The following is a 14,109-nucleotide window of genomic DNA, read 5'->3' on the forward strand; positions in this document are numbered from 1 at the left end:
TTGAAATACAGGGTAAAGTAGGGCCATTATCAGATCTTAGCAGCCAGGTGGAGTTAATGAATACCAAGGAGCATTTTGAAAGCTTAAAACTTTTCTCATTCCCCTCACATTCTTGGGTTTTATGCAAGTTTTAACAGCTTCGTAGAGTGGAAAGTATTTTACAGTGGGAGAAGCAGCAAGGCCTGATTTAAAAAAAAAAAATTCTCAGTAGTTGTTGAATAATTTTTCTCTTGAGGAGGAAAGAACGGGTTACTCCTCCTAAGCAAATAAATGAATGAAGCAATTATAGATGGCTTCTTAGTGTCTGTTATTTTGGTTTTTTCTGTATTGATTTATATCAATACTTTTTTGGGTTTTTTTCTCTCCATTTTTTCTGTCACTTTTTTATTTTAATAGCCTTAATAGAAACTATTAACAGATTGAAATAGGATGTGCGCAACGTTCCCTGAAAATCAAGCTGTTAAAAGAAAGGCAATGCAGAGTTTTAGGCAGCCTTTTAACTGTACTGTAAGCCCCCAATGCACATTTCCACACTTTGCAAGAGAAACCTTCCCTCAGCTTCTAATTGATAAAGAATTGTAATGCTTTATAGATCTCACTTAAAGCCCTCTTTATAGCCTCAACATTTGTAACAGATATTTGGTCTGGGTGCACGTGTATAATCTATAGTGTTCTTATAAGAGGAAGCAAGTGATTGGAACTGGACTGGTAGTGTCAGGGAATCAGCCCAGCTGTCTAAAGGCACTGTCCTTCTCCTGAGGTGACCATGTGCCTCTGTAGAATCTCAGAATACTTTTTCACAACAGTAAATGTCCCCATTCTCCCTTTTCTGATAGAAGTATTAAAGTGAACAGTTAAATGAATTTAGATTTTTTTTCTTTATGTTTTTCCACTTGAATTTTAGGTTTAGTTTTCTTATACTTTTTGAGTTCTTCCCACTTCAATATGTAGGCTAAAAAACTAAAAGAATCAAAATATGTTTTGTTAAAACCTGAAATTTAGCTTAAAATAGGTAATTGAAATATGTTAGATTATTTTTAAAGTTTCCAACAAATAACCATGTAAGCATTTGAGAGAAATCCTAATGGTTATCACATCTGTGGATCGTTGAGGTGGTTTTTATTCTGGGTCTTTATAAAGCAATTCATAGTTTTTTTTTTAAAATCTCATTTTTTTATTATGCTTAGTGTTATGGAGATGAAGAAATTTCCTGTTATTAAGAAACTTCAAGGGAAGAGGAGAAGGGAATACATGAAGGGTGGGCATTTTGTCTGGTGTGTGGAAATCCATGTATATACACTGTACACGGGTATTGGGGTCTGCACTTCATTCAAGTTGTGAAAATAAGTATTTTGTTTCCTTGAAGTGTCTTTTCCTAGATGATGCATTCATGGTGGTCATAACCTCGTGAGGTCATTGATTTAAGTTTGATGTGCTCAAGCAAGAGTAGTCTATTTTCAGAAAGTTCTTCTTCAGAGCCTTCAGATAATGTGTTATTTTTTAATCTATTTTAGGTCAGTAGCCTCTCTCTGGAGGACTTAAATGCATTTGTGGCGCTCATTCTCTGCCTCAAAGGGAAGTCAGCTGCTCAACTGGCAGGTTTGCAGGTATTGATTCGAATAATTGAGAATGTTGATGGTAACTTTGGGATAAATATTTTTGGAGAAAATTCTTCTATATTAAGTTTTTTCAGATATGGGAACTGAGGGTGATGGAAAATATATAGGCTTTTAATGTGCTACAGTTCATGTGAATACATGCATTTGTTAATCATGTGAAAAAAAAAAAAGTAGAAAGGACAGTTTCTAGTGGTTGCAATCCTGGGGTGAGCGAATTAGTCTCAGATTTCTTCATAACTTGGCTTCCAGACTTCCAGCTGATGGAAAATTTGTAATGGTGAATCCTGTCTTGCAACACTTCTTCATTCTTTTTTTCCTGAGGAGGATAGTGTTTTGGGACATAAGTTGTATGAAAATTGCTACGCTAAATACAGTTTAGTATTACTACTTGTGAGAGAACATAAACATAACATAAACCTAGCCAGAAAAAATGTCTTGTTACCTACTGTAGTGAAGACCTTTTGGCTCACAGTATTCTGTAATTATTCAGGAGTTCTTTTTAAAATTTTTATATACTCTGTGCAAATCTGTTTTTTTCCTTTCCTGTCTTCTTGAATCTTGGTTATTGCAGTAGAACCATCTAAATAGTTCTTCTTGTGTATCTAATTATACAAGAGTATTTTCAATCTCCTAGCTTGAGATTGTATTCAAAGTATTAGCAGTGTTCAGCACAGACTGCACATGTCAATGGCTATTTGAGTTGTGGGTTTACTTAAAAGTAAGGGGGAAAGGTTAGAAATGGTTGGAACCTTAATGTATCTTCACTGTGAAAATCTTGCTTATATTTCTCTGTTACTTTAAACAGTCCATGTTACAGTTTTACAAGTACTTTTTGCTGATAGCAAGATAAACCAACCACTCCTGTTACTATCCATTCATTTTTAGTGCACGGGGACCAAAATAACAAAACCCGTGTGATTCCAGTTTCATTATTTGCTTCATTATAATAGATACCAGTTTCATTATTTGCTTCATTATAATAGATAAAGTCCATCCTCCTATCATTTTTTCCAAATTCATCACAAATTTGTTCTGCAGGTGATCAAGTGTTAGATCTGTGTAATAAAAAGGAAGCAATGAGATGAAGGCAATATGGACCACAGCAAAAATGTAGGATTTATTTCTGTGGAAATTGCACAGTGTTGCACTTAACATTGAGAGTATCATTATTTTATGAAGTCCGCTGTGGCAGTCATTCAGTAGAAGCATAAAGGAAGCTAAGCGTAAGCAGGAAGTGTTGAAACAGTTTGTTTATAGATGCACTTACAGGTACTATTATCTAAGTTACTAAAGCGCTTGGAAGTTTATTCTGTTTGAATTAGATGTCTTTGTACGATTCATTTGTGCTGCAGTTCTATGAATTTATAAATCTGAGCATTGCTTCCAAACACGTAATATTAATCAAGTTATCCTACTTATTAGCAGGCATTCTACTAATTCAAAGTTGTTCACAAAATTTTTTAACTTTCCCACAAAGCTAATGGCAGATCAGATGTTGTCTGCTCATGCACTGTTGACGTAAAAGTACATGAAACGTGAAGCTGGTCTTACACTATATCACGTATCACTCTATGAAGCGGACGGTATGTTGTTGGAATTTACTTAAACGTGCTATTGGTAGGTACTTTGCAAAGTTACATCATTCTGCTGCTTATGTAAGCACTTCATGCACTGATGCATAATGCTAAAAATCCAAGAAAAGATTCATATAATGCAGTTCAAATTTTTGTATCAGGCTATTTTGTAGAGCATTTCCTCGTCTTACTCCGTTGAAATTCATGGTAGTGCCTTTGGTAGTAGTTTGAGCCAGAATAAATCCCTCTGAAGAGAAGAGTGAGGAAAGATTTTGGCCTTTTTCCTTTCTGAGGTTGTGAATAGGTGAGTGACAGTTTCAAACCTTTCTTCTGTTGCCTTCAAATTAACCTCCCTTCCTGTGTTTTGATGACCTGGATCTCCCAGTGGAAAATAGTTGCTATTGCTTAGCTCATTATGTATCTCTGACTTGTCAAGCTATATCAAGAGAGGATGTTATGTTGTATTAATTGTCATAAAAATACTCATTTTTTTCTTCATATATAAGCCGTCTGTAATTTTGTGGTAGCAGCGGGATCAATTTGAAGATTCGTATGAGGTTAATCTCACTTCACAGGAAGAGTAAAAAATGGTCTGTTTCTTGTTTCTGTGCTTCTGAAATGTGGTGTGTAGATGAATTTAATAATGTCCTGTCAATTTTCTCTTGGAAGGGCAGGAGACTAAACTAATAGAATCTCTTATAAAAATATTCTAAAAATAATGATCAATAAAGCAAGCTTTCTGACCATTGTAATTCAAGCATCTCATTTTCAAGATTCCATCTCGGAATAGCTTGAACTGTTTTTACCCATTACTATGTTTCTTTAGTAGTTTTACAAAATTTGAGTTATGCTGTTAAGTTATATTAATAGTAAATAGCGTATCAATAGGTATTTAATAGCTTAATTTTCTAGGTATTTGTGTTTAAAATCAAAGGATCCAAGTGCAATGAATTACACTAGTACATAGCTAATTAATATATGGGGTTTATAGTAGGAAAACAGGGGAATAAAGTTTAGTATGTTTACCATACTTTTTCTCCCCCACTGAGAAGTTAATTGTGATCCCTAGAAATAACTTAGTAAGAGAGCTTTCAAGGAAGTTATGTTAAACTTAGTCAGCATCTGCAAAATTTTATGAAAATGCTTGCTCATTTGCAATTTTGGACTTAACACTATATTATTATTTTAAATGTAGAAAAAATGTTTACTTCTTGTAAACAGTTCTGTGAAGAAGAGTGGTTTAAAAAAATTGCTCTGTTTCTGCAAAGGAGTCCATTAGCAAATACATTTTAGCAGAAGAAAACTTAACTTCCACCGTGAAGTATGAGAGAAAATGTAAATAGAGCCTGTTCTTCTGATAGGATGAAGAGAACTTTTCAGCCTTCACTTTCAAATCTGCTTTCTGATATGCTAGCCATATTTCATAGTTAATGAGATCCATAAACCCACAAATTTATGAAACAGAAATGTCCATGGTTTGAATAAAGTGGGTTAAAGCCATAAAAAATATCATTTATCTCATGCTGAAAGAAAGCGAGCTGTGGACATATAACTAAAATGCACATTAAATAGTTACTTTCTGAGAATAACATAATGTTTATACATGGAGATTTGATTATTTTTCAAGATTGATGGTTTCAAAATACCAAAATGTGCACACGGTAGAGAAGAGATTTTATACATTCTTTTTCTCATGCATTTTTTCCTAGTTTCCTTGTGCCCCCCTTATATGGTAGATCAACATTCTGCTTTGCCCAAGCCTCCCGTAGAGCTTATACATAAGGTCAGAATTAAATTTTGGACTCCAGGTTGCCTATTTCCCTTCTTTCTATTTTAACCTGGTGTGTGGTTTTGACAAAAAGCCCACAGAGCCATCAGTCTAACTTTGAGGCCACCGTGGAGAAAAAGAGGCACCAGCAGTCATGCTTGCAGTCTTGTTTCTTATATTGTGCTGGCCCTGGTTGTTTACAAGTGCAATTATAGATCATGTGTCACCTCTAATGCATGTAAAATATTGCCCAAACAGGAGAGGCCGTAATGACTTATAAACACAAATACATTTTTTCTAAGATTTCTCTAAATATGTCAATATATGAAGAATTTGTATTGGAGGTGTAAAGTTATGAATCACATCCCTTCTGAAAGTTGTGGCCAAAGATGAGTTGGGAAAATTTGGTTAAAAGGGAAATACACCTGAAAATGAGTAGATGAAATTTGGGTCCTGTTAAATGGTTTTAAAAAGTGAAATGTATGTCAGAAAATATGAACCCAACATTAGTAGCAGATGCATGGGTGGACATGCACATCACTGCTGGAATTTATGGCATTTGCAAGCTCTTCATAGCTTTGCCATAAAACATCCAGTTATGCCAGAATATCTGCTTTGGAGTAATTACATCTTTTGTGCCACCTTTAAAAGGAATGGTTTGGCTGTGTATGAGGTATAACAAAGTCAAGCACTGCAGTGTATTCCTTCAATTTTTCAAGTGTTTTCAGATATTTAAAAAATATTACTGATATAAAATGAGCACAGTCATTTTAGATCTTAAATGATAAGCTCCAGAGAGTCTGTATAATTTGATTGCAAATGAACTTTCACAAAATATATATCAAGTATTACTTAATTAGCTTTTGGAATAATTAAAAAACACTCAGCAAACTAGTTAACTAGTTCGATAGGCAGAAATAGCTTTAGAAAGAATTGTAGTTGTATGTAACCTTTGAATATTTCCTGTTGTGCAGTGCCATAGAAGCAGAATTAGCTTGGTAATGGTATCGTACCAATATTATACAAGATATTCTTCTCTGAACATTTTCCTGAGGGATACTTAGCCACATATACAAAACAGCAGTATGGTTTAGAGTAGACTGTGGGTATCTTGGTTAGGGTCCCTCAAATTTCAGAAAGATGTTGCTAAATCCATTATGTATTTTTAAACTCAGTATTCTTTCTCCCTTGCCATGCAGACAGAAAAGCATAAATAATACCCAGATTCTGAACATTCCAGAATTTCAATCTTCTGACCTATTTGGCAAGCCAAGCTACATTTGTCAACACCATTAGATGTGATCCTTTTCAGACAGACTCCAAACAGCCTTTGTGAGCCATCTATATTTTTTCAAAATATAATTATTAAAAAAAAAAATCCTTTCTCCCTCAGGGAGTGTATGTTTATTGTGCCTGTGTGACTGTTTTCTAATAAATATTTGCTTGAAGTCTAACTGGATTGAGGAAAACATAAAATATGAGTAAGAACACTGTAAAGATATCACAGATAAACCTCTCCTATGTATTCAGGACCCGCTTCTGTGATGTACGTTGGTATTAACTAAAGTGGAATTTGAGTGCATTCCCAGATGCTTTACTGAATCGGGGCTTTATATTCCCACAAAATTTGCATCTGTCAAAGTGTTTTTAAAATGGTAGGTGAGATTGTAACTGGCAGGGGGTGAGGAACGGAGGCAACTGAGGTGGCTTACTGATGGTGGCATTTCTTCCCAGCCTAGACTCTCATCTGCGGTCCTTAGGTTTTCTAAGTGTGCTGGGCTAATTGGGAACAAAAGTGCAGCAATATGGGATGTGATTTCAAGCTGAGATTGGTTCAGTCCCTTTTCAACTTGAGAAAACACCTTTGTGCAACACTGGACCAGGCTGGCCAGGGAAGCGGTTGAGTCACCATCCCTGGAGATATTTAAAAGACACGTAGATGTGGTGCTCAGGGACATGGTTTAGTGGTTGGGCTTGGCAGTGCTAGGTTAACGGTTGAACTTGATGATCTTAAAGGTCTTTTCCAACCAAAATGATTCTGTAACTTTCTTCTCATGTATTCAAGGTAGTTTTAAAGGAACTAGTCCAAATAGAAACAGTTCAAGTCTTCAAGTAACTAAATTAGGTTTGGTTTTAAACATTAAGAAAAAATAAATTACATGATTAATCAAGAGAAAGTTGCATCAAATGAGCCTGCTTCTATTAAATCTGTGTATTAATGCTGAAAGTTTTCAGGCTCCTATACTCTGCATTTCTCTTAATATCTGTGTTTTGGCCTCTTGGGCCTGCAGCCTAGTTCAGTGTGCTGCCTTTGTACTGCAGAGATGATTTTTTTTCTCTAAGTACTTTGAAATGGTGAGTATGGCTCCCCCATTCTGTTACTGAGAGTGAAGTATTGCATTTGCATGGATCAAGCATTATTGCAAATACAATTATATCTCAGGAGCTGAAGTTAGTCACTGTTTACAGTATTCTTTGAAAGTCCCATCTCTAAATCTGTTGCTATTTTCCTAATCATCTTTTGAAGTTCTGAAGAAATTCAAGTTTTCTTGGTCCTGTTGCATGGACAACTGGCTTCATGTTTCTTTGCTGCTGTTGGTTTAAAAAAAATTCTTAGGCTAACATATTCAACTTCCAGACAAGATTACTGTTCTTCTCTGCTCTCCCTCATTTTCTTCTTTACCAAATTGGGTATATTTATTAGTATTATGAGAGTCTGTTTCCCTGAACATTTTTTACATTTGACATAAGCTCAAGTATCAGAATTCCCATAACTGTGTGAATTCTGTTATGTATGTGTCACTGGCACAAATACAAACCCCAGCATGACTAGATCAGCTCTTCTACCTTCTGAGAAAAATGCATTCATTGAGTTGGATTCAGTTTGCTTATGGAGAAAATCTTGAGCAAGATTTGAGCAAGGGCCTTACATCACAGAATTCATATTCTTTTTTGTGGAAGAGGATCTTGCATTTTTCTTCATAATTGAGTTTTCTCTGCTTTTCTGTGAGTTTTCCCCATTACTGCCATGCAGCTCATTCTTAGCAAGATTTCAACAACAAGGAAATAGGAGCAGTGTTTCAGTTATGAATTGCTTTTAGGCTTTATATAACATAAAGAATTTTTCATTATGTTTAAGGTAAAAGACAATCTGGAATTTCACATAACAAAATTACTGTTAATTTTTAATCCATGGTCAATAATACTGCAGAAAGTGAAATGCAGTTATTGGTAGTGAGGGTAATAAACCTCTCCCAAAATATTAAGCAACTGACAGCTTTGAAAAAGTCAGAGATAACTTATTACAGAGAGGGAAAGTAATAATTTCTGGTATCAACTGACATTTTCCTGCCAAGCTTGTGTCGGTCAAAGTGTACGTTTACTCATGAGATAAATAGTTTTCACTTCCTTGCATATTGTATGTCAGAAGGAACAAGCAGTACGTGAAGGTTGGAGATGGTGTTTGCATGATGTAGGTGGGGTTGCTCTCCATTGCCTTTAGGGGCTGACCTGTGTCCCCATAGGGCAGGTGACATGCAGGGGCTGGAGCCAGGGAGGGAAGGGAGCGTGCTGTGCCGTCAGGAAGCGGTGGCACCTGCCTGTTGTCTGCTCAGGGCTGCCTGCACCTACCTGCATGCCCCTGTCACGCCTGAGCAGGAATGCAAGTTGCACATCTGTTTAGGCTTTCTCTGGAGAAGCAGATGGCTATGTGTAACTTCGGAGAAGCAGAAATGTTTTCTGAAATGACCTAATGAGCCATTTATAGGTGGATGGAGACAAAAGATAAAACAAGCCTTTAGGCAGATGGTTACAGTGTTTTGTAGGATGTACTGGAATTTTTCAAATTACTATAGTAGAAATGTTCATCTTGAAGATATCAGAAACAGCAAGGCTAACCAAGAACTGATTTGTTCCCTTTCTTTTCAAGTGTATTCTTGACTGACATTATCGTTGTCCAGGGGTTAAAAACAAGATGGTGTCCAGTTCCTATCTGTTGCATCCTCTATGACTTTGGTCAAATTGTTCAGTTCTTTCTCGTATTTTAGTTCTTACTTGTAACACTTATGCACCAGTAGTTTCAATAATAGAAGTTCTTTAGCCAAAAGTGCTGTATAAATGTGAATTTTTAATATATTCTTAACATTAAAATTCATGTTGCATGTATATTCTCCTCCCCTTCACCTTTATTTTGGGATTATTTCATTTGACATTCAGTGAACAACAGCTGAGATGTGACTGAAGGAGCTTTTTATAAAGAAATGGAGCTATGTTAAGAGAAAAGTGATACATGTACATTATAACATCCCTTACCAGCATTATATCTTCGCACCTCAAAACATCATCACTCTTTAAGACAATTCTATCCCAGTGTTATAAGTGAGGAAAAAACACACAGGAACAATAAACACCACACATGTAAAGGTGGTTGTGTGTTACCTCCAAACAAAATTAATGATTTATGGGGACATTTAGTTAATTGTTTAGGAACCTAATCAGCATGTCTAGTGTCACACCAGCACTAGTAGGAAGCATATGCATATTAACTAAAAAGATATATTACGTTCAGCTAGGCTGCCAAATATTCCCCTGATAGATTTAAAAGAAGAGACGTTCAGTTCCTTGCCAAATACGAAATTATGTATGTATTGGTTTTAGCAAGGGCAGTTAATGCATTACCTAAGCATCATTTCCTATTTAGCAATAGTTCTCTATTTACTTTCTGTGTATAGGATACAGAAATACATCTTGGCAGAAAATATTTCTACACTAGGGCTGAAGTTCCATAAGTTCCTACTAAAGTCAATCACAGCTTTACTACTGAATTTAACAAAAGCAGAGCTATGCCAATACACTTTTGAAAATCCATCCCTCAATTTGCTCAGCGTTACTTACTTTTTAGCAAAATTATACAATTGTATTTGTACGCTGAGGCTTCAATACAACAGAGACATACTTCAGTTTAGCAACAAGTAGTATTTTTCAATTATAGGAGGCTGGAAACATAGTGGTTCTGTTCTGCGGGAAGTTCGTTTTGGCCCAGCACCTTGTGCCAAAATAAATAGGTACTTTTTGTTTTAAAATGGCTGTGGATCAGTTCCTGAGGCTGGAATGTCAGTGAATGCTTATTTCATCAGCAAAGCGCCTGCAGAGCGCAATGCTGGCTGAAATTCTGAGATTCCAAAGTTTGGCTTATTACAGAGCGTGCATTTTCTTTTAAACAGCATTCTTCTTCGTGTTAAGTACACCTTTAAAAAGAGCCAAGTTACTCTCACATAAACTGTTTACCTATTTATAGTCAATATTCATAGTGCTGATACAAGAACTTGTAGAATATTATGTGTAAGTAATGTTATTTTAAAACCTTTATTTGTAATCAGTTCTTGAATATCTCAGTAAACCATCTTTATGCAACAGCTGTGTGCCCCAAAAAAGGATTCTCTAATTTCACCGTATATGTCCATCTAAACTACAGCATGGGTTTGATGTTCTTGTGTCAAAAGGTAGGAACTTTCAAGCCATGTAAGGCAATTTTTGATTCCAAAACAAATAAGTGTTCTGGAAGTGAATACTCTATTGCAGCTTAAATACAAATCAGTTCCTAGTATCATGAACATACCTGATCACAGGTTGCAGGTTGGCAATTCCTTTCACAGGTCATCTGAGATACTGCTGTGGTGACTCATGGTTCGATTTGTCTTGGACCTTGGGATTGTTGTGAAATACAAGCAGACCAGTTCTTCTTTTCTTCCTCAACCTGTGGACTTAACACCTGGAAAATTCCTTAGCCAGAACTGTTGACCTGGGACCATATCACTTCAAAAGGTGAACCGTAGTATCAACAATCTTATTGTGCAGCTGCTTTGCAATACAAAGAAACCCTAGGGAAAAAAAAAACAACAAAACAAGAAACAACACAAAACCTATATTACACTGGCAAACAGTATTTGTTTTCCTGGATTTCTCGATACTAACCATCTTGGTTCAATGACAGTTTTATTTGAAGAGCTTATCTACCAAACATGACGTTAGTAACAGTTGTCATAATATTTCTGGAAGCTGCAGAGCTTCAGACATATTAAATTGTGCCTGATCTAATTCTGCTGAAGTTCACTGGTCTTTCTGTTGGTTTCAGTGGGAACTATATCAGGCACTTAAAAAGTATATACTCAAAACAGCTTAAGAGAAGGAATGGTCATACATTAGGACAATTAAATAGATCTTGAACATCTGACTCTGGAAAGAAAAAAAAAAACCAAAACTAATTTTTAAGCTTGGCCAATTAAGCCTTGGACAGTTTTAGCAGTGAACTCCCACCTATCAAAATTTCTTTGTAGTAACAATGATGTCTTAACTCACAGCAACGGTTTCACAGTACACTGCAAAAAATGTCCACAAGATAGGCCACCAAACAGCAGCACCCTGAGCAGTTGTGTGCCTGACCAGCTCTCATTTGCCAGTATAGTCTGCGGCTGTGAAAGGACACACGGCATTAGCGAAGGTAGCCAAGCAAAGTCTGCCGAGTAGTTGTGCTGGTGGCAGAATTTTTACTCCTAAAACTTTTTTCCACGGACCGGTCTTATGATTAAACAAAGGGGAAGGGGTGGGGTAAGGTGTGAATAAGGACTTTAGCTCAGGAGTATGGTCAAGATGCAGGTAGTGGCAGATGAAGCCCCTCATTTTAAAGATTTTGTTAAAGGACAGTGTAGGGTAGAATACAGAAATATATAGTGAGTGTCAGAAAGTAAGGGAGTTGAAGAAGTTTCATCTTTGAAGGCTTACAATGGAAAATTACTGGAACTAAGAGAGGGAAGTGACCTTTTGTACGTTTTTTAAATTCTTCTCCGTGCCCCCTAATAACTTTTGAATATGATGGCTAATTTCAGCCACGTTTGACAGACATGTAGGAGTCTCTGAGAGAAATAAGTTACAGCTGATTGTTTTAAATAGAGAGCTGGGGAGAAGAGGAAGGCACTCTAAATTGCCCGACAGGAGGAAGCTTTAATGTAACATCACATTAGTAAGGCATCCATGTGAGAGGGAGACATTGCTACAGGCATGGGAAAAAAATGTCAAATAATTACTGAACCAGTTAAGATGGGAGTGCCATAGCACGTACAGGAGCCCACCAGTTTCTGGTGCAGACATAACAGGAGCCTGTCAGCAGTTTTTTCCCCATCAGGAACAAACTTTATTAGTTGCAAGGCAGATGGAGGTACCAATACTTCCACAACGTTTAACTAATGTATGAAAAAAAAGAGGAAAAAAAGTGTGATCATAAGAGTGTTCAGAGTCCCAGACTAATAAAATATATTTTGCTACCAAATATATATTATCTATATGAGAAAAAGGCAAGGGGATTAAAAGATAAGTATGTCACCAAAAACACAAGCACGTATTTAAGACAGTAAAAATCCTAATGAATCCATTCACTTTTGCAGAAAGGATGTGGCTGCTGGCTGGGTTACAGTCAGCTAGTTAGCCTGATAGCTATAACATAAAATTTATGTGAATGTTCTGTAAATGTCATATGTATTATGGACTCTCATTAGCCCAGTAATCATTTAGATCAGAGTTGAGCAGTTGTGGCTAAAATAAGAAAAGTGATGTTATTTTAATCTTTTTTGCAGGTGCGAGTGTGCCGTCCATTACATAATAGCATACAAGTAAACCGAAGGGGCTAAACTTTTTAACTGGTGATATTGATAGTCACAGAAATGTCATTTATGCTGGGTTTTGTTGTAGATAAGCTCTGAGAAAGGCCGATGTTTTTGAAAATTAAACAAGAAATGAGAAACAATCTTTTTGGAAGTGAAGGAGATTGTTATCTGTTTGCAGACTGGTTAGCAGTAGTACTTTCACGTCATTATTTTGTAAGGTGCTTAAAGGTAAAAGCAATTGAAGCTTTTTTAGGTTGACTTCATTTGGCTTAATGTAAATAACAGTGTTGTTCCACTGAGAGGTATCATTTTACATCAAACTCCTGATAAAGCCCAGTAAATAAACTTTCCTCAACATATAAACACTAAACAATTGGGTTGTTTACTGCTAAATATTTACTGTGAAGCCTTAGACGTGTTTAAAAACTGGTTTTTCTAGTTTCTGTTGCAATAGATGCCCTCATAGGATCCCTTTTCAATCCCCATTTTCCTTTGCACACACCTTGTTTAAGCAGGAAGAGCTTAATTTAAGCCATAATCTTTTATCAGAATAAACCTTAGTCGTGTTTTCAAAATACTGGTGTTCCTCTCCCCTCTCAATTTGACAGGTCAAGGAAACGGGTGATGTACTGCACTCCCAGCAGCCTATTGCTTAAAGCTGACTGATGCCAAGTAAACGTACCATTTCACCAGCCCATCTCTGTAGGATAACGCTCCGTAGATTTACCACCGTTGCACCAATTTAGGTTATGTTTGCTCAAGAACAGAGCATGTAGTTCCAGTGCACAGGGGTTTTAGCATGTTTTGACAACTCACACTGGGAATTTATACTAATGGCTGAAGACAGGAAGATCTGGAATTCAAGAAGGGACTGTCTTTTGGTTGAAAGAATCTGTTTAGTAATACTTTCCATTGCAGAGAATTTAACGTTAGTCAAGTTGTCATTGGTTGACAGTTCATCTCTCTATATTTGGAACAAAATGTGCCTTACCTCTCCCAGGCAAAGTTAAGCCTGGCTGTTTTAATGACAAGTTCCCAAGATAGGATCTACCTGCTGCCTTTATTGCTCAAGCATAAATTGCCTATGGTTAAATATTTGATCATTTCAGATACAGGTGGGTTTGGGGGAGGTAATGTAAGAAGTAGTATACTGATAATATACTGACCGAGTTCAAATGGACCTAAAAAGAACCGGTTAAACTAGGAAAGTACTCAGATGCTGATCACCATCACTTGAATTCCAGGAGTTTATTGCTTGGGCCAAATTACATTGATTTTTAATTATTGTTCTTCAATTGATTAATTTTAACTAGAAATTAGCAAGTACTAACCTGTCCTTGAGCGTTGTGTTTTCCTTTTTATAACAGAAACAGGTATGTTCTTTTGGGGGTGGGGTGAGGTAGAGGGAAGGGGGGAAAAAATGCTCTATGTAATTTTTAAATTATTTCTTTTTACATTTATATTTCAAAATGTTAGCCATAGTCATATAT

At 36.3% G+C, this 14,109-nt stretch overlaps 1 protein-coding gene across 7 annotated transcripts in view; it reads left to right on the forward strand.

Annotated features, from left to right (window-relative positions):
• The window catches only part of FAM120B (family with sequence similarity 120B), a 59,483-nt gene that overhangs the window by 22,864 nt on the left and 22,510 nt on the right, over window positions 1-14,109 (forward strand). For 6 of the 7 annotated variants that reach the window (XM_054819497.1, XM_054819493.1, XM_054819494.1 and 3 more), the window contains exon 6: window positions 1,515-1,607. The exons of the other annotated variant lie outside the window; for it this stretch is intronic. In XM_054819497.1, coding sequence (XP_054675472.1) covers window positions 1,515-1,607 — 93 coding nt within the window. The remainder of the gene's footprint in view (window positions 1-1,514; window positions 1,608-14,109) is intronic. 7 annotated transcript variants of the gene reach the window in all.

This window comes from Grus americana, chromosome 3 (genome assembly GCF_028858705.1).
Source record: "Grus americana isolate bGruAme1 chromosome 3, bGruAme1.mat, whole genome shotgun sequence".
Lineage (NCBI taxonomy): Eukaryota > Metazoa > Chordata > Aves > Gruiformes > Gruidae > Grus > Grus americana.